Source organism: Hippichthys cyanospilos, chromosome 3, assembly GCF_059441005.1.
Source record: "Hippichthys cyanospilos isolate Australia breed blue-spotted pipefish chromosome 3, RoL_Hcya_1.0, whole genome shotgun sequence".
NCBI lineage: Eukaryota > Metazoa > Chordata > Actinopteri > Syngnathiformes > Syngnathidae > Hippichthys > Hippichthys cyanospilos.
In genome coordinates, this window is record NC_142371.1 from 16,130,939 (window position 1) to 16,148,086 (window position 17,148).

The 17,148-nt window shown below is 64.8% G+C and overlaps 4 protein-coding genes across 14 annotated transcripts; 2 read left to right on the forward strand and 2 right to left on the reverse strand.

Annotated features, from left to right (window-relative positions):
- Positions 1-231: 231 nt before the first annotated feature.
- Positions 232-10,377, forward strand: LOC148425911 (uncharacterized). Of its 4 annotated transcripts, XM_088411690.1 has the most exons (9): positions 725-833; positions 1,015-1,122; positions 1,348-1,409; positions 1,854-2,185; positions 2,866-3,138; positions 3,433-3,490; positions 3,650-3,963; positions 4,362-4,497; positions 4,674-10,377. In XM_088411690.1, the coding sequence occupies exons 2-9, from the start codon at positions 1,067-1,069 to the stop codon at positions 5,249-5,251; spliced, it is 1,809 nt and encodes a 602-aa protein (XP_088267816.1). In that variant the 5' UTR covers positions 725-833; positions 1,015-1,066; the 3' UTR covers positions 5,252-10,377. The 4 variants fall into 4 exon arrangements, with proteins under 4 accessions (XP_088267817.1, XP_088267814.1, XP_088267815.1 ...); XM_088411691.1 differs by lacking the exons at positions 725-833; positions 1,015-1,122 and adding an exon at positions 232-319; XM_088411688.1 differs by having other exon boundaries at positions 709-1,122.
- Positions 5,522-9,893, reverse strand: LOC148425912 (gamma-aminobutyric acid type B receptor subunit 2-like). The gene is given in 14 exon segments (XM_088411720.1): positions 5,522-5,662; positions 5,834-5,931; positions 6,014-6,301; positions 6,366-6,427; positions 6,430-6,676; positions 6,931-7,139; positions 7,198-7,278; positions 7,347-7,407; positions 7,490-7,705; positions 8,258-8,593; positions 8,740-8,841; positions 8,912-9,076; positions 9,175-9,312; positions 9,382-9,893. Coding segments are annotated over 14 exon segments (2,364 nt in total). The 5' UTR covers positions 9,607-9,893; the 3' UTR covers positions 5,522-5,526.
- pbx2 (pre-B-cell leukemia homeobox 2) lies at positions 10,012-13,261 on the reverse strand. Of its 3 annotated transcripts, none has more exons than XM_088411707.1 (8): positions 13,004-13,261; positions 12,023-12,096; positions 11,707-11,951; positions 11,400-11,590; positions 11,185-11,320; positions 10,956-11,097; positions 10,808-10,887; positions 10,012-10,560 (listed from the first exon to the last, which is right to left on the reverse strand). In XM_088411707.1, exons 1-8 carry the CDS (start codon positions 13,180-13,182, stop codon positions 10,492-10,494), a joined length of 1,116 nt encoding a protein of 371 aa, XP_088267833.1. In that variant the 5' UTR covers positions 13,183-13,261; the 3' UTR covers positions 10,012-10,491. The 3 variants fall into 3 exon arrangements, with proteins under 3 accessions (XP_088267833.1, XP_088267834.1, XP_088267835.1); XM_088411708.1 differs by having other exon boundaries at positions 13,009-13,158; XM_088411709.1 differs by lacking the exon at positions 13,004-13,261 and adding an exon at positions 12,380-12,954.
- Positions 11,389-17,025, forward strand: LOC148425914 (uncharacterized). Of its 6 annotated transcripts, none has more exons than XM_088411714.1 (6): positions 11,389-13,759; positions 13,847-14,031; positions 14,785-15,065; positions 15,187-15,425; positions 15,726-15,958; positions 16,722-17,025. In XM_088411714.1, exons 3-6 carry the CDS (start codon positions 14,859-14,861, stop codon positions 16,922-16,924), a joined length of 882 nt encoding a protein of 293 aa, XP_088267840.1. In that variant the 5' UTR covers positions 11,389-13,759; positions 13,847-14,031; positions 14,785-14,858; the 3' UTR covers positions 16,925-17,025. The 6 variants fall into 6 exon arrangements, with proteins under 6 accessions (XP_088267840.1, XP_088267839.1, XP_088267841.1 ...); XM_088411713.1 differs by having other exon boundaries at positions 11,389-12,663; XM_088411715.1 differs by having other exon boundaries at positions 11,389-12,208.
- Positions 17,026-17,148: the final 123 nt, after the last annotated feature.

A 17,148-nucleotide genomic window follows, 5' to 3' on the forward strand; every position in this document is an offset into this window, starting at 1 on the left:
CTTTTTGCGACCCGGTCCGGTCCGGGCGTTTCTCTTCGCGGTCCGCCGAGCGGACCGGACGTTTGTTTTTGCCACCTGGCGACCGGTCCAAACGTCGGTACGGGTGACCCGGCTACCAATTGTCCCGGCTGTCCAAATGTTTGTTTGCGTGACTCGGGCTGGGCTCCGGCCCTAATGCAAAACTTGCATCGTGGCGTCGACGATTCGTCGACGATTCGCTCGTCTACTTGGGCGCGCGCAGGCGCGGACGGCCTATGACGTCACGCAAAGCCTATTTTTTTCCTGTTCCGCCGACGCTACGCTGAGCTGCCGGCTCACGGTAAGTTGTTTGCCGCCGAACGCGACTGGGATCGTCGTTTTAGCGCAAAGTCGGCTCTCGTTTGTTTTTTCCCCTGCGGAACTGTCGCGTGCTTCACCTCGAGTCGCCGTTGGCCAAACTAGCTCGCGTTAGCATCGGCGGCGGCGTGCGCGACCGGACGGGGAGAAATCCCCTTTATTTGACAAGCACGCACGCACGCACGCACTTTTTCTGTTGTTTTTGCCTCGGGGATTGATGCGATGTGGCCGTTTGTCGACTCTTCGGCCGCTTGCGGCTCGGCTACTGCTAGCTGCCTTTAGCCGCTGTTAGCTTTCTCAGTCACTTGTTTTTTTGGAATTGCGCAGTGGCCGCGCGTGTTTTCTTTTTTTTTTTTGGGGGGGGGGGGGGGGGCACACAAGGTCCTTCTTATTTGCTACTAGCGGCCGGGCGAATGAGCGGCATATGCGCTGGCGTTTGTTTCTTTCATTTGACTTGGACGTACAACGCAAAGCTGCCTCGGCGTGTCAAATGAACGGTGAATTTTCTTTTCCGAAATCTCGTTGCAGTTGTGAGAGGGCTGCAAGTGTCGCGTTGACCTTGTCACCCGATTGTCACATGCCGGTGTTACAGTTCAACTGGCTCCCAAATGAACCGGCTCCCGACCCGATTCCAGATGTGGGTCGATTGTTGACATATTTTCTGTTTCCCGACTGCAGATTCGTCACAAGCTACGTGGAAATTGATCAGCCGGATAACTCCTGTTCATCAATGAACACGCGAAACAACGCGAATCGGTTTCGAGTCCTACTTATCTGCAGGAAAACGTAAACATAATAAAAATCTCAAACGAAAAGAAATAGATATGCTCCGAGCGGGATTTGAACCAGCGCTATCAAGTAGTAATTCGTTCGTGGCACTTGCCAAGAAGCAAGCAATACTGCTACGCCCACCGTGTAGCTCCGCCCCCGGAGCAAAAAAAAAGGATTTTAATCGTCACCCAGCTGTGGCTTAGCCGTTAAACATTAAACATTTGATTTCTGTTTTTTTAGAGCGCGGAAGATGGAGCAAGCGAAAATGGAAGAAGGAGCCAAAGAGGAGAAGTCGGAAGAAGGTAAGAGCCGCGTCCGGCGAGCGGCTTTTCCGCCGGCTCGTATCGATTTATTCTCCCGACCGGCCCCGGGGCCCGGCGCGGTCTGCGGGCCGCGAGGCTTTTCACGCTCGCCGCTTTCCCGCAACGCCGCAGCCGAGAGGCCGTCCTTCGGCCCGGCTCGAAAACATGGGCGGGATCGGGTTCCGGGGATTTATGAAGGGAGTTTGTGATTCGCCAAAATTGAAAAGTCAAGTCTTCCCGTCCACCGGGATCTTTTTTTTTACCCGACGTTCCTCAAGTCGGCCCGGCCCTCGGCTCGTAGCGCTTTTTGTTGCTGTTATTTTTCCCCGTTTGGCGCCCCGTTCGGCCGTCTCCCGGACGCGGCTTATCCTACGAACGGACGCGCCGGGGTTTCCCGTTGGAGGCGGCTGACGGATTTGCCCCCCCCCTCCCCCTCCCCGGCAGGCTCGGCGGCGCCCCCCAAGCGGCGGCACCGCTGCGCGCTGTGCGAGCGCGACTTCTCGTGCCCGTCGCGGCTGTCGGACCACGTGGCGGCGCACCTGGGCCACAAGCCGCACGCCTGCCCCGTGTGCGCCAAGCGCTTCAGCAAGAAGATCAACGTGAAGGTGCACCAGCGCGTGCACACGGGCGAGAAGCCCTACGCCTGCCAGGACTGCGGCGCCCGCTACGCCCAGCCGGGCTGCCTGCGCCGCCACCGCCTGCGCCACGCCCCGCACAAGCAGCACGTCTGCGAGCAGTGCGGCCGCGCCTTCCTGCAGCGCCGCTACCTTGTGCAGGTAACCCTTTGTTTTTGTCTCAGATGCCCGCGGCGGACGTGCGGCGGCGCCCGCCCGACTACGTTTGCGCGGGAGGCTTCCGCTTCCGACTACTGCAAACGGCTCGACCGGAACGGCGCGCGTCACGTTGCGGCCAAAGGTGGAGGCCGGGTGGCTGTTTTTTTCCCCTCGCGGCAGAAGCCGGCCCTAGCTAGCGACTTTCCCGATTGGGTTCGATGCTCGGCAAGCACGCCGGGCGCAAAAAGCCGGAGGCCTCCTGTGGCGCTTTGAAAAAGCGTTCCCCCGCCGGTCGGACGCAACAATTTACACATGCCGTAGCGGGGGACGCAATCGCTGCTATCTGCCGGCCCAGGGATACGGCCGCAGACCCCCTTTCTTCCCGCGTGTCGTCCCCTCGCGCTCGAACCCCGATAGAAATCGTCCGCGCTCGCGCGCCTTTGAGCGCGTGGAAAACAGGTAAGAATCAAGGTTTTGCCGAGTTTGGTTTGCGGTAGCGGATCGCGTCTCCTACGGGGCGCTTTCCTGGCTAAGGGCCAATCGGAGCGTGACCGCCGCGCGGCCGCCCTCGGCCCCTTGCCCGCGGAAAGGCAAACCGCTCCGCTCAACTATCTGCGAGCAAAAAGGGACGCTGAAGATTAGCCGGGATCTGAGCGCGCTTTTTTTCTTCCCCTCCGGCGCAGCACCAGCGCGTGCACACGGGCGAGCGACCCTACGCCTGCGCGCTGTGCCCCAAGCGCTTCGCCTCCACGGCCGGCCGCTCGGAGCACCAGCGCGCGCACTCGGGCGACGCCTACAGCTGCGCCGTGTGCCGCAAGGTGTTCACCACGCCCTCGGCCTTCCGCGACCACGCCACGCTGCACACGGGCCGCAAGCCGCACCCCTGCTCCGTCTGCGGCAAGAGCTTCAACCGGCCCGGCCTGCTCCGCAAGCACGTGCAGAAACACCTGGAGGAGGTGGGCGCCCCGCTCGGGGGGGGCGGGGAATAACTAACTTAGGAAGGAACGAAATGGCTAATGTGCCAAATGTCCTCCATACGCCGCGGAAAGCCCTTCAAGGTCATGCTAGGGTCCCTGTAAACGCGCGGCGACTCGCCTCCTCTCAGCTCGCGCGGCGGCGGCCGTTCTGAGCGGCGCTATCGTCCCGACGCCGCCGTCGCGGCCGATTCTCGTCGGGGGAGCCGTTCGGCTCGGGCGGGGGTCGGCCGCATCCGGTACGGCCCGCCCCGCGAAGTCACGTTGTGCCCGCAGGACGACGGGGGGGACGGCGGGGGGGAGGATCCTTCGCGGGACGCCGCCTCGTCGCCAGGTGAGGACACGGCCCGGCAAAAAAGAAAGAAAGAAAGAGCGTCCTCGGACTGAGAACGGGGAACGCCGGAAGACGTCGGCTCAACGCGAGCGCCGTCAACGTACCAAAAAGCAAAAGGCGGCTTTCTGAGATGGGTTGTGTTTACCGACCCCCTCCCAGCGGAGCGCGCCAAGAAGACGGCGAAGAAGAAGAAAGTGCACGAGTGCCATCTGTGCGGGCGCGTCTTCTCGCGGCCGTACAAGCTGAAGGAGCACCTGGAGGTGCACGCCGCCACGCGGCTGCACAAGTGCTCGCTGTGCGACAAGAGCTTCGCCAACGCCACCAACCTCAAGGCCCACCGGAAGATCCACACGGCCCGCCGGCCGCACGGCTGCCACCTGTGCGCCAAGCGCTTCCTCAGGCCCTACGAGCTGCGCAAGCACGTGGAGACGCACCGGCGCCAAGACCTCCTGGACCTGCCCGCGCCGCCCCGGGTGAGTCGCCCCCCCCCCCCCCCCCCCCCCCTCCCCCGGCCTTCTTATTTTTGCCCGTTTAATGCTTGTTATTTTATTGCTTTGTTGTTTTGCCGAAAACAAATCCTCTCTACCGCCACCCGGTGGCTCGACGTGCTCGTAAATGAATTTAAAGAGGCTGGCCCGCGCCTCACAAAGCTGCGTTTAGGGCTTGCTTTTTCTCTTACAAAGAGAAAAAGAGAATAAAAGAGAGATCTGTGTCTTCCGCTGAAAGGGAACAAGCGTGAAAATGTCACCACGCCTCCTGTTTAACGGCATCCTCGAGTAGCGAAACACGCGCAGCTTACAATGGGTCCGCTCCTCGGAATCCTCAACATAGTCAGCGACGGGCAAAAGCGTGACGTTGGTGTCGTCGCCAGGAGGAGGAGGAGGGGGAGGAGGAGCCGGCCGGCCGCCCGGACGGCGGAGGGGAGGGGCGGCCGGAGGAGGAGGAGGCGGTCAACGGTCTCATCAACTCCGACGGCGAAGAGGAGGACTGGAAGCCCGCCCTCGCCGGTGCGCCTCGGTTCTCCGTCGGGTCGCCCGCGCCGGTCCCGGGCGCCGGAAGGGGGCGCTTCACCTCCGGGCGCGCTTCACCTCCGGGCGCGCTTCACCTCGGGCGCGCTTCACCTCGGGCGCGCTTCACCTCGGGCGCGCTTCACCTCGGGCGCTCTGTCTGCGGCCGTTTGCAGAACGCGACGGCGCCTCGCGGGAGAGGCGGGGCCACGCCTGCCCGGTGTGCGGGCGCGACTGCTTCAAGGCGTCGGCCCTGCAGAAGCACCTGCGCGTGCACTCGGGCGAGCGGCCCTTCCAGTGCGGCGCCTGCGGCAAGACCTTCACGCAGCAGGTGCACCTGAAGGAGCACGGGCGCACCCACACGGGCGAGAAGCCCTACGCCTGCCCGCTGTGCGCCAAGACCTTCACCTTCTCCAGCGCGCTGCGGCGCCACCAGCGGCTGCACGCCGACGCCCGGCCCTTCGCCTGCCGCGCGTGCGCCAAGACCTTCAAGCAGGCCTCCTCGCTCAAGAGCCACATGCTGGTGCACTCGGACGTGCGCTACCCCTGCCCCGTGTGCGGCAAGGCCTTCAGCCGCCCGCTGGAGCTCAGCTACCACGTGGACGTGCACGACGCCAGCCGCCCCTACTTCTGCCGCGTCTGCCGCAAGAACTTCAGCGGGGCCCGCGCCTTCCGCAAGCACGTCGGGAGGCACCGGGCGCGCGAGGACCCCGCTGCCGCCGCCGCCGCCGCCGCCGCCGCAGAGCCCCAGTGACCTTTGCCCCGCTTCCGGCTGTCGCGCCGCCGCCTCCTCGTCACGTTTGAAAGCCGGGCCTTAACCCCGAGTCGACTTTTTGCTCGCCGCGATCCCCATTTGAAACTTCGACGCGCTTCGAAAACGTTTCATTCAACGGTCCGATATTTCCCACGTGCCGGGGAAGCGGAAGCGACCCTAAAGGGACAATGTGAGATTCCGAGCATTTTTCGTCCCCGTGTTATACCGTTTGGCGATGACCGCGCCTGCCGTTCCACTTAAAACGTCGAGGACTTTCAAACATTTATTCCTTTTTCGTGAAAAACGCTCTCAAAAGCAGAGTGGGCGGAGTCACTGGCGCTGACGCCTCCGACGGCGGGAAGGTAGGAGAGGTGCAGAATGGGCAGCTGCAGCGACAGGCGCCGACGCACGCTGCCGAAACAAAAACAAGAAGTGGTACCTTTGAGCGGTTGCCGTCCGTTCTTCCCCGGCGCCTAGTTATGGCCCCTGAACTTTCGGGAGCGGATTCCGCTTTCGGCGTCTTTGCGGGGGAGGAGCGCAGCTGTCGGGCTGACGGCGGGCAGGGAGCGCGCGCGGGCTTACAGCTCAGGAGAGTTGACGTCCCGCGACGTCACGCGGCCCGCCCCCTCTTCCGAAACGTCCCCGAGCCGGGCGCTCAGCGCGCGTATTTCCGCGTCCAGCTGCGGCAGCGCGCAGGCGCGGCAAACACGTCACTTCTCGTTTTGCGACAGCTGCGCCATCGCGCTTTTATCGGCCTTTTACCTGAAGGCTGCGAAGTTTGAGCCGGCGGTTGAGTCGACCCTCGGCGTCGCCGGCGAGCTCGAAAGCGAAGCGGGAGGCGCTCGCGCGGCTCCTCGCCGCCGCGGCCAGGACCGCGACGTCGCAGGCCAGCAGGCAACCGTTGAGCGCGCGCCAGTCGGGCCAAGGAAGGCGAGAAGCGGCCGCCCACGTGAGCGCCCACCACGCCCACGCGCCGCACACCCGCGCCCGCCACGCCCACGCACCGCCGGTGTCACCGCCCAGCGACCAGCACAGCGCGCAGCCGCTCGCCTGCAACGCACAAACTGTAGGGCCGTCTCGGGCCGGGGTGGGGCGCACGCTTGCGCGCTCGCACCACGAGGGGCGCTTTGTACGCGTATATGGCGGCGCTCCAGGCGTCCGCGCGGTCGCCGCCTAGGTCCTGAAAACGAGAGGGGCCCCGGTCACACATGGCGGGCTGGGGGGGCGCGCGGGCGGACCCACCTGCGGCCCCACGTACGCCGGAACCTGCCAGGCCAGCAAGAGGAGCGCGTCCGGCCAGGCCAGGACCCAAGCCAGGCGGAAGGCGGACGGAACCCGGGAGCCGCCGCGCAGGCGGCGCCACGTTTGGGCCAAAAGCGCCGACGAGGCCAGGCTGTGAGACGCCACCAGCAGACACGCTCGCAGCTGCCAACGTGCGGCCAAAACGCTCAAACGCTTCCCCTCGGCTGCTCCATCGCGTTCAAAATGGCAACGCGTGTCCATCACGCAAAAACGCTGTCCAAGTTTCCTGAACGCCACTTGGAGCGCAGCCCGGGTTTGAAACGCCGATTGCGCGGACTGACAATTTGCAGTCCCGGCTCTACGTTTACTTCCTTTACATGAATCCTGAGGGGAGCCGATAGCTTGGACGCGGCGGCGGCGGCGGCGGCGCTCCTTACCGAGCGGAGCGCGCGCGCGCTCTTCGGCTCAGGGCCGGCGGTCGCCATCGACGACGCCGAAAGGAAGACGGCCGCTAGCGTCAGTAGCCGCGGCGCCGACGAGCGTTGGGCGGCGGCTGCGCAGAGGGCGCGCAGTGAGGCGCCCGCCGTCAGCGCGCCCGCCGCCGCCAGAAGGGCGTAGACCGGGCCGCGCCGCTCCTCCGCACCTGCTAAAGGCCACACACGACTGGGCGTAGGGCGCGGGCACTCCTGCGACGCGCGCCTCACCTTTTAAGCGGAGCGGACGCTTCGACGCTCGCAGCCGGCCCGTCCGGGCGTCCCACTCCCCCACCGACACGACGGCCGAGCCTGCGGGCCCACGCGCACGTTCGGCAAAGGCGGGCGCGGCCGGCCGGCCGGATCCCGACGGCGCGCACCTTGGATCTGGACCACGCGGACGGAGGCGCGCCGGCGGCCCCGATGGAAGGAAACGCTCCCCTGGGAAGGCAAGGAGCGCGCACGCCGCGGTCACGGTTGAGCCGGACCGCCGCCGCCGCCGCCGCCGCCGCCCTCTCCTCACCGTGACGCCCCGGAAGCGGGTGCGGGCCAGGGCGTCCCTCAGGGCCCGCTCTGATCGCTCCGGGCTCCAGTCGGGCTTCCGCGCCTCCGCCAGGACGCTCAGCGCCCGGGCCGCCGCCCAGACGGCGTCGTAGGCGAAAGCGCGGTCCGGCTCGGGCCGGACCCCCGGAAGCCGCCGCAGCTCCCGTCGGTAGGCCCGCTCGAAGCCCTCGGGCGTCTGGCGACAAAGCGCGGCGCGTCAAGCGGCTCATTTGGTCCTCGTGGGGCCCATACGCTTCGGCGGGGGCGGGCAACTCGGCGTACTGCGCGTTTTCCACTTTTCTCTCCCTAACGCACCCGATTTAAACCATTAGCTCATCAACGAGCTCTGCTGGAGCTTGAAAATAATCCGAATCATTTGAATCAGGTGTGTTTGAGAGAGAAAACGGGGAAACGTGCGGGACGCCGGCCCCCGGGATCGTCCACCCCTGCGCTAAGGGAAGCCGGTCCGCTCTCCTCGTAACAAATTGCTGGAAACCTCCGCTTTCTTCAACTTCAGAGTTTAGCGAGGGTCTCAGAAAAACATGCGGCGGGCCGGACTTCGGCGGAGGGTCAAGACGGGCCAAAGGGCGGCGGGCTCACGATTCAGACTCCGTGAGCGCGGAAACGGCGGCGGCTATCGACCGCGGTGGCCCCGGATGCCGCGTCGGCCTAGGATGCCGCGTCGGCCCCGGATGCCGCGTCGGCCCCGGATGCCGCGTCGGCCCCGTGGCGTTTGCGCGCCACTCACCCGTCCGGAAACTCCCGGCGCGCCGTCGAGGGCGAGGGGCGCGGCCGTCAGCCAGATGGCGCCGTCGACGGCGGCGGCGATGTCGCGGGACGCGCAGCCGGGAGCGGCCAAGTCCGAGACCCATCGGGGATCTCCTCCCGCCACCAGCCACCGGAGGCGGGCGCCCCTCGTGTTCGCCCGGGAAGCCTGAAGGCGGCGGGAGCACGCGGCCGCCGTCAGCGGCGCCCGGACGGCGGGAGGACGCGGCCGGCGCGCACTCACGCAGCACAAGGCGGCAGCCAGGAAAGCTTGGTCGCCGCGCGCCACCGCGGCCACCATGACGCGCGCGCCGCGTTCCTGTTGCATCGAGAGCGATGATGAGCATTGCTTCCGAGTCGCCGATGAGCCCCGAGCGACCTTCTCGTCATTTTCAACGCAAAAGCTTTTGCGCCTTACCGGCGCGGATCAAAACAAAAGCCAAAAGCGATGAGCCGAACACGTGCCTTCGCGTCCAGCAGGCCGGCGCAGAGGCGCTCCGGGAGCGCGGCCGCCGAAAGCGGGGGCACGCCGGCCCCGATCATCCGCCCCGCCAAGTCCTCGGCCATCTGAAGCGGGGAGGCGCACCCCGGCGTTTGCCGCCGGCCGGCCACGAAGGAAAGGCGGCGGCCGTCTTACCCGCGAGGCCGCCGGGCCCGCCAGCAGGCCCGCTCGCGGCCGGCCCAAATGGCGCAGCAGCCCCGCCGCCGCGTCGTTGACGTCGCCGCCAGAGGGCGCCGCGAAGAAGGAGTTCCCGCGGCGCGGGCCGGCGGACAGCCGGGAAGCCTCGCCGTCGTAAGACACCTGGACGGGAAGTGAAGCCATTTTCCTCGAGCCCAAAATGTATAATGACGTCTTCGGGATGGAACGAGCGGAAGGCGGCCAAGAACGGACGGGGGTACCTGGAGCAACCGGAGCGGCGGCAGAGCGGCGGCTAGGCGCGCCGCCACCGAGGGACACGGCCCCCCGAGCAGGAGGAGGTACTTCGGCCCCGCCCGCATGGCGTCAAAGAGCGATTTGAGGGCCGACGACAGGTCGCACTGCCGACGAAGGGAAAAGATGACGGCGTCGCTCGAGGCGGGCGGGCGGGCTTGCGGGTCCCCTCTCACCCGCGCGCGTAGCGCGTGCAGTTGCAGGCGGTACGGGCCCGGGGGCGCCGCCGTCCGCCCCAGGTCCTCCAGGGCCATGCGGACGGCCGGCGTCAGGCCGGCGCCGGCGTCGGCCCCTCCCTCGGGCGCCGGCAGCATCCACAGGACGGGGAGGGGGCGGCGGGCGACCGGCGGCGGCGCCGAGCTCGCCGCGGCGCCAAACAGGAGCGCCCAAAGGAGCGGCATGCCGAGTGAGCCCGACGCGACTCGGGCGGAGGATCAAAGGATCAAGGGGCGGATCAGCGCCGGCGCCACCTGGACCTTCGGCGAAGGCGGGCGGGGCGGACGCTTTCCCGGCCCCTCCCGGCCAGCTCGGCCGCTTTCCCGGCCCCTCCCGGCCAGCTCGGCCGCTTTCCCGGCCCCTCCCGGCCAGCTTTACAAGAGTAAAGCCCATCGTTTGAAGCGCGGAAGCGGGAAAGGTGCGCGATGTCCAGTTCGGCCGGAGGCTGGAGGGCCGCCGTCCCGCGCCTTTTCAAAGCTGTTCTCTCCAACGCGCCCCTCTCCGATTTTCACGCCAGCCAAACGGCCGGGGAGAGGAAAGCGGCCCTCCGGGACGGCTGGACGCCGAGACGCGGAAAACACTTTGCCGCGTTAGCTTTCGCCGCCGACGGACGGCGGGCGATACGCGCGGTCTTTATTGGAAAAGAGGTAGCCAGAGAATACAGGTGTTTCACTGTACAGAAAAAGGACAACATTTATCTCGGTCGCACCCGCGAGGCCCTTTCAAGAAAACTCAAGGGAAAAGCCAAACAAACGTACAAAGTCTTTGGATTTTTCTATTGCCCTCGTTCGCTCCCGCGAGAAGACCGCGACGACGTCGTCAGCGGGTGCCCGTCTTTGGCCGCGCTTCGGACTGCGCAAAAATGACGACGGCCCCCTGACGGCGACGCTGATGAGAAGCAAACCGCACCCCGCATGCACACACACGACGCAAACTTCCACATCCCCCCCCCCCCCCCCAAAAAAAAAAAACAAAGCCAAGAAGGGAAAATGAAAAAAGGGCGAGCGGGCGGGGGAGCGCCGCATCATTCGTCCCGTCTTCCTTCCGACGGGGCGAGGGGGGTCGGGGGGTCAGTCCGAGTCGTCCGAGCGGTCGCCGGCGGGCGGGGGCGAGCTCGGGGCCTGCCAGCTCCCGTTGGCCTGAGCGCGGACACACAACAGAGCGGCTTTTACTTGGACTGCGCGCGTGCGCGCGCGCGCGCGCGCGGGCGTCGCCGTTCCCGATCTTTTTCAATGTCTTTATTGGAATTTGTGAGCCAACAAGGTCTATTCCCGCTTCTCCGATGACGCGGATCGGCCGAAGGCGACGAGGCCGAATCGGGTCAAAGGCGACCCGCGGCGAGGACGCGAAAGCAAGGAAAAGCGGAGGCCCGCCAAGGTAAGGTACCTGCGCCCCCATTTGGAAGGCGGGCTCCCCGTTGACAGGCGGGACCCCGAGGAACAGGTCGGCGGAAAAAGAGCCCGACCCTGAAAGCACACGCGGCCAGTGACAAGGCGCTCGCCGGGGCTCGCCGCTCCCCCGCGCCGCGACGCACCGGTGGAGTTGGGCGTGCGCGGCGAGTCCTCGCCCTGCCGGGCCCCCAAAGCGTTCTTCATGGCGTACAGGTTGGCCTCCTCCTGGAACTTGCCGATGTTTTTCTTGTAGCGGATCCTCTTGTTGCCGAACCAGTTGGAGACCTGAAGAAGACGGCGAGGCCTCTCAAAACAGGCCGCCAAAGCCCTCGCTTGTCGGAGGCGGCGAGAGAGGGGATTCCGACTCCGTACCTGAGAGACGGTGATGCCGCACCGCTTGGCGAGTTCTTCTTTGGCTTCTTCGCTCGGGTACGGGTTGGACAGGTGCGAGTAGAAGTACTCGTTGAGCACCTCGGTGGCCTGCTTGCTAAAGTTGCGCCTCTTGCGCCTGGCCGGCGGGGAGAGGAGGGCCGGGGATCAGCCCGGGCGGGGGCGGGCGGGAGCGGGGGGCGGGCGGGCGGGCTCACCTGGCATCCAGGAAGCGCGACCTGAGGATCATGACCGCCTCGCAGGTGCTCTGCTTGAGCTGCGTCTGGATGGAGCTGAACTTGCGGTGGATGATGCCCACCATGCGCTCGATCTCGCGCGGCGTGACGGGCCGCGTGCGCGACTGCTCCCGCAGCAGGTTCATCACGTGGGTGGTGAACTCCGTGCAGGCCTGCGCCAAGCCGCAAAGGTCCGCGTCACGCGCCGCGCCGAAAGAGGCCCGACGCCCAGGAAAAAGCGAGCGGGGGGCGGCCCGCGGGTTCGGAACGCCGAGGGCGGCCGGCGCACCTGCTCGTACTTCTCCAGCTCCGTGTGGTAGATGCCGCGGATCTGGCCCAGCTTGCTCTTGTAGTCCGAGTGCTCCAGGGAGCTGTCGGGCGACATGCCGCCCGAGCCGGTGGCCGCCGACACGGCGGCGGCCGCCCCGCCGCCCTTCTCGGGGCCGGCCACGCCCTCCGCCAGCAGCATGTTATCCAGGCGCACCAGCTGGGGGTCCTGGGGCTCCTCCTCCTGGTTGTTCCTCATGGACAGGCCTGCGAAAAAAGGGCAGAAGCCGCGCTGCCAAAAGCCCGCCGCGACAAAGTCCAAAAGCGCAGGCGCGTACCCGTCTTTTCTTTAATCTCGCACAGCACGCTGAACAAGGCGGGCTTCATTCTGTGGCAGTTGAGCGCGTGCTTCCTGTGAAGGCGGAGACAAACGCCGGTTAGCGCCGGCTAGCGCGGCGAGCGCGGGGACGGAACGTACGGCGCCCGTCGCCAAAAGGGCCACGCCGGCGATGCTGCGGGTTCAAGTAAACATAATTCTAACAGCAAAAGTCGGCTATCTTGAGTGGTGAACGGACTTTGACTTGTATCGCCCTTTTCTACCTTGGGGCTGTGAACGACGCCTACGTGAGATTTTGTATCACCTCCTAAACGAAGAAAAAGGGCCTGGCCTCAAGATGGAGATCGTTCAAAATCACCTTTTGATCTCGTTTGGAGAGAAAAATATAAAACGTTCGGAAAATTCTCCATTCAATAGCTTGAAAATGGATTTTTTTTTTGCTACTCGAGATACGTTGGTGCAAACGAGTGAGATTATAGAAAAGCCTTTTTCCTTTCTTCCAACGGAAACGGCCTCTCGGCCGTGCCGTCGCTTGTGCCTCCGGCCGGAAACAAAGTTAGCAGACGCGGAGGAGCAAGCTAGAAGCTAGAAAAGCGGCCGTCGCCCATACGCCGGAAGTGACAGACGGCGTAAAGAAAGAAGGTTGCAAAGCAAAACAACAACAGCCGACTCGCATTGGCGGCGAGCTAAAGATGCCGACGAGACGGACGAGAGAGCCTTTCCTTCGACTCGCGGGCCGCCGCGTCTACAGAGAACGTTCGCTCAGTTCGTAGCCTTCGCTCGTTAGCTTAGCCTAGCGGCTAGCTCGCGCCCGAGCCAAAAAAAGCAAAAGAGAAAAGGAGCGACGGATCCAACGGTTATCCCGTCGCTCCCGGCACACTGGCCGGCGCGTTCGGAAGCGAGTCGTCGGCCGAACGAGCTCGGGGAGCCAAACTTTGTCGGCGTAAACAAGCGAAAGGGCAAGGGCGGAAGCCTGACGGACTTTGCCTGCGCCTCGTCCAGACTTTGGTCGGTGATGGTCATGATCTGCTGCAGGATGTCGCCGATGTCCCGGCGGACTTCGTGGCCGTTCTCGGCGCCGTTGTGCGGCATGCCGGCGAGGCCGCGGCCGTCGGGGGCCCCGTTGGCCGTCGCGGGCTGCGGCGGCGGCGGCTGCAACATGTCCGTCGAGCGACGCGCAGTGGCCGCGGCGACGACTGCCGCTCGCGCGCTGCCGCCGGCCGGCCGGCCGGCCGGCCGTTCGTTGCCCCCTAGCGGCCGTCGCGAGGACGACCGACGCTTCTCGCTTTTGCAACCGCTTGAGCTCTCGGAAAACTCGTTCTCGATAAAAACAAACAAAAAACACTTTTCCTTTAATGCACGTTTTCTACGATCTTTCTTCCGTCGTTTTGCCGGTCTGGCTTGGGAGCGGGAAAAAGTAGAAGAAACTCATCTCGTCCCACCCCTCGTTCTTTGCGCACTTGCAGCAGCTCTTTTCTGCTGCGGGATAAAGTCAAAGTCTACACGTGTGAGGACCTCATTTCTGCGCGCACGTGCCCACGGCCTAGTGCGCGAGCGATGCTTTGTTTTCCTTTTTTTCCATTTGTTGCAACGGTCTGCAGCGTTTCGGCATTTGTCTTTACAGAGACCTCCCGCAGTCCTATCGAGTGTCAATAGTTTCGGCCACTGTTAGACAGTTAAAACGGCGAACGCCGGAATGAGAAAGAATCCAAAACAACGCGGGGGTGATTTCAGATCAGTCCGTATCATGGAGGGACAAAAATCCGACTAGGCCCGTTAACTCGTTGACTTCTGCTTTTTTTTTTTTTTTTTGGTCTCGCTGCAGATCAACAGGAAGCCGGGCCAAACCGCAGCCGGCCTGTTTCGACACGACAGCGGCAGGCTCTCGGCTCGGCTCGACTTTGCGGATTCCGTCGTTCCTTTCTGCCGCCCGCCAGGCCTCGGGCTGACTTTCGGGGAGCTCCGGCCGGGCTTCGGCAAGATGTGAAGGTCCGCGGCGCTCGGCAAAAGGTAAGCGCTCGGGCGTCGAATTCTCGAGCGAGAACGTCGCCTTTCGCGACAAGCTCCGACCCGCCGGCCCGCCGCCCGGGGCCCCTCCGCCTTGCTCGCCGAGACAAGGGACGGGGAGGGCCCACAAAGGCGAGACTTGAGCCCCCCGTCTCCTTGTGGACCTGGGCCGCGAGCGAGAGGGAAGGAAGCGGCCCCTCCCGATGCAAAGGCGGAATCGCGCGAGCGATATCTTTCGGGGCGGCGGCCCGCGCCAAGCGAGTCGGCGCGCGTGTCCGAGCCGCTCCCGCGGTGCGGAACCAAACGCGTCGCCGGCCTTCGCCGCTCGTTCTCAGCCGCTCGTTCTCAGCCGCTCGTTCTCAGCCGCTCGTTCTCAGCCGCCCGTTCTCAGCCGCTCGTTCTCAGCCGCTCGTTCTCAGCCGCTCGTTCTCAGCCGCTCGTTCTCAGCCGCTCGTTCTCGATTGTTTTGGGCAAACGCGGAGAAGTCCTTCTCCGCTCTCGAAACGCCATCCTTTAAGAGGAACCGAAGAGGAAAGGTTACAGGTTCGTCGGAAAGCCAAAAAAATAGCTCCGGGCGCATCGAACTCCCGAACCGAAACAATACGTCAATCGACCGGAAGCTTTTCGGACCCCTTGGATGCTGAAAAAACAAACGTGAAATCAAGAATTCAGTGCGCGTCCGCCCGGCGGCCTTTTGAAGCGCCGAAAGCGCGTCGGGGCAAAGAAATTAGGATGAGTCTTTTTCTTCATTTTCAGACCTGCTCCAGTCAAAGCCAAAGAGGGGCGGGGCCGGGCGGGCGCCGGCCCACCTGAGCTCAGCCCGCTTCGGCATGGCCGCCCAAACGGAGGCCGAGCCGGACCGCCGGACTTTCCCGGACGAGCCGGAGGAGGAAGAGCGCCCGGACGGCGTCCCGGCGGAGGGCGGCCAAGAGGTCGGCGTCGAACGACGCGGGCGTGGAACGTTCCGGCCGTTTGGTCGCGTCGCGGCGCTTGGGACTTGGGATGCGGCCCTAAGGCTTTGGCCGGCGGCTCCCGGGGTCGGGCTCGCGATGCCGATAAAATAGGATAAAATGCCAAATACCCAACGGGCGTTGGGACCGGCGTCGACCCCGCGTGGAAATGGGCCGCAGAACATCTCGTTCTCTCGCCCCGTCGCAGGACTTCCCGGAGTCGCTGTACGAGCTGCTGTGCGCGCTGCAGGAGGGCCTCCGCCTCAACGACCAGCGCTGCTCCTTCATGCTGGACGGAGCCGCCCGCAGGAGGCGGTGCCACTCGGAGCCCGGCGCCGGCAAGCCCTCGCGCAGGGGTCAGAGTCCTTTTTGTTCGTCGGGGTTCGCCGAAGTTACGAAAGCACTCGCTGCCCTCAAAGGTTGGGGCGGCCAGGTCACGGCAGCAAGGTAACAACCCGGCTCTGATAATGGGGGACGTAGGTGCGAGTCCGTAGACTGGCGGTCCGTGCGTTCACCGACAGAGCCCAAACTCTTCCGTCCTGCCATTTGGGTCCTCGGGTCGTCACGCCTGCGATCCTTTACGGCCGCGGGGGAGAAAATAGCCACGTCTACCAATGCACGCGTCGCGGAAACAAATATGGGAGCGGCTCCACACACTTATGCCGACGGGGCTTTTCGGTCGACGGCCGCGACGGCGTCTTTGCCACAAAGCCTGAAAAGCGCGCCGCTCTTCCCCCTCTTCTTCAGCGATCTTCTCGTCGGTGACGTCGCTGCGGCGCGAGGAGTTTTTGGAGCTGGTGGCCCGGGCGCAGGCTCGCCGGCTGGACGAGCAGCGGGCGCGACCGCCGCCGCCGCCGCCGCCGCCGGCCAAGCGCGGGGGCCGCGGCTTCCGGGGGAGCCTCAAGCAGCTCTCCTTTGCCAGGAGGGCCCCCAAGATGCCCGCCAAGGAGGACCTCTACCACATGATCCTCGCCACGCAGGTCAGCGCATGTTTTCGGGCAACGCGCGGCGCCGCCCCGCTCGCTTTACTCGCGTCGCTTTACTCGCGTCGCTTTACTCGCGTCGCTTTACTCGCGTCGCTTTACTCGCGGCTCGCTTGAGAAGGTAACGAAGCGCGAGGACGAGTGGCGACGGGCAAACAAAGCCTCGTGAAGCACTTGAGCTTTTTTTCCTCCTCTAGATGGGGCTCTCGCTTTGAAAAGTGAAAACGTCATCGATATCGGTCGCATCTTTAAAGCGCCAGCGGCATCCAGAGGAGCGAAAGGGCTATCGGAATGCTTGACGCGGCTCCGTTTTCCCATCGCCGCCGACGGCTTAAAACGGCATCCGTTCCATTCCGAGATCAGACGCGCGCATTTGAACGAAAAGCGCGACAAGGCTTTTGGCAATATGGATCCACGCGTTCGTTTTCAATTTCCAAAAGCGAAAAGAAAGACTTAACGTGCAATTTCATGGCTCCCAAAATAAAAAAGCTTGACGTTTGGACTGAAACGGTTGGCAAAATCATCATCGCTTCTTTCTATCCGTTGGCCCGGCGGCGCGGTGTCGGCCTCACGGTTGGAAGGTCCCGGTTCGCATCCGCCCGGCTGCGGCCGGTTTGCGCCTTCTCCCCGAGCCTTGGGCTTTGGAACGCCCGGCCCGGCCTCTCCGTCGCGGCGCCCCTTTCCGGCCCGGCCTCTCCGCCGCGGCGCCCCTTTCCGGTCCGGCAAACAGCAGGGCCGTCTCCGTGTGTTTGCGCGTCAGGCCCAGGGCAGGCTGGAGGATCAGCGCAGCCGGGCCCCGGGCCCCGCCGACGACGAGGACTTCTTCTCGCTGCTGCTGAGGGTGCAGGGCGGACGCATGGACGAGCAGAGGACGCGGCCGCCCGGCCCGCCGCGGACGTGACGCCCCCGCGCCTCCCAAACGGCCGGAAGATCCGGGGCCGCTTTCTCGCGGCGCGGACGTGACGCCCCCGCGCGGGGCCGCTTTCCCACGCGCTTCCGATCCATTCATTAAAAGGAAAAGCGCCGGCCAGCCTTGTTTGCACCGGCGCTTTGTTTGCACCGCTTCTCGTCACGCTCCGTCCTCCTCCGTACTCGGCGCTCGGGAGATTAGCGTCCGAGATCCGCGCTCGTCATCCGGGGTCAGCGAAAAAATTGAAAGATGTCGCGGCGAGCCTATCATGCCGTCG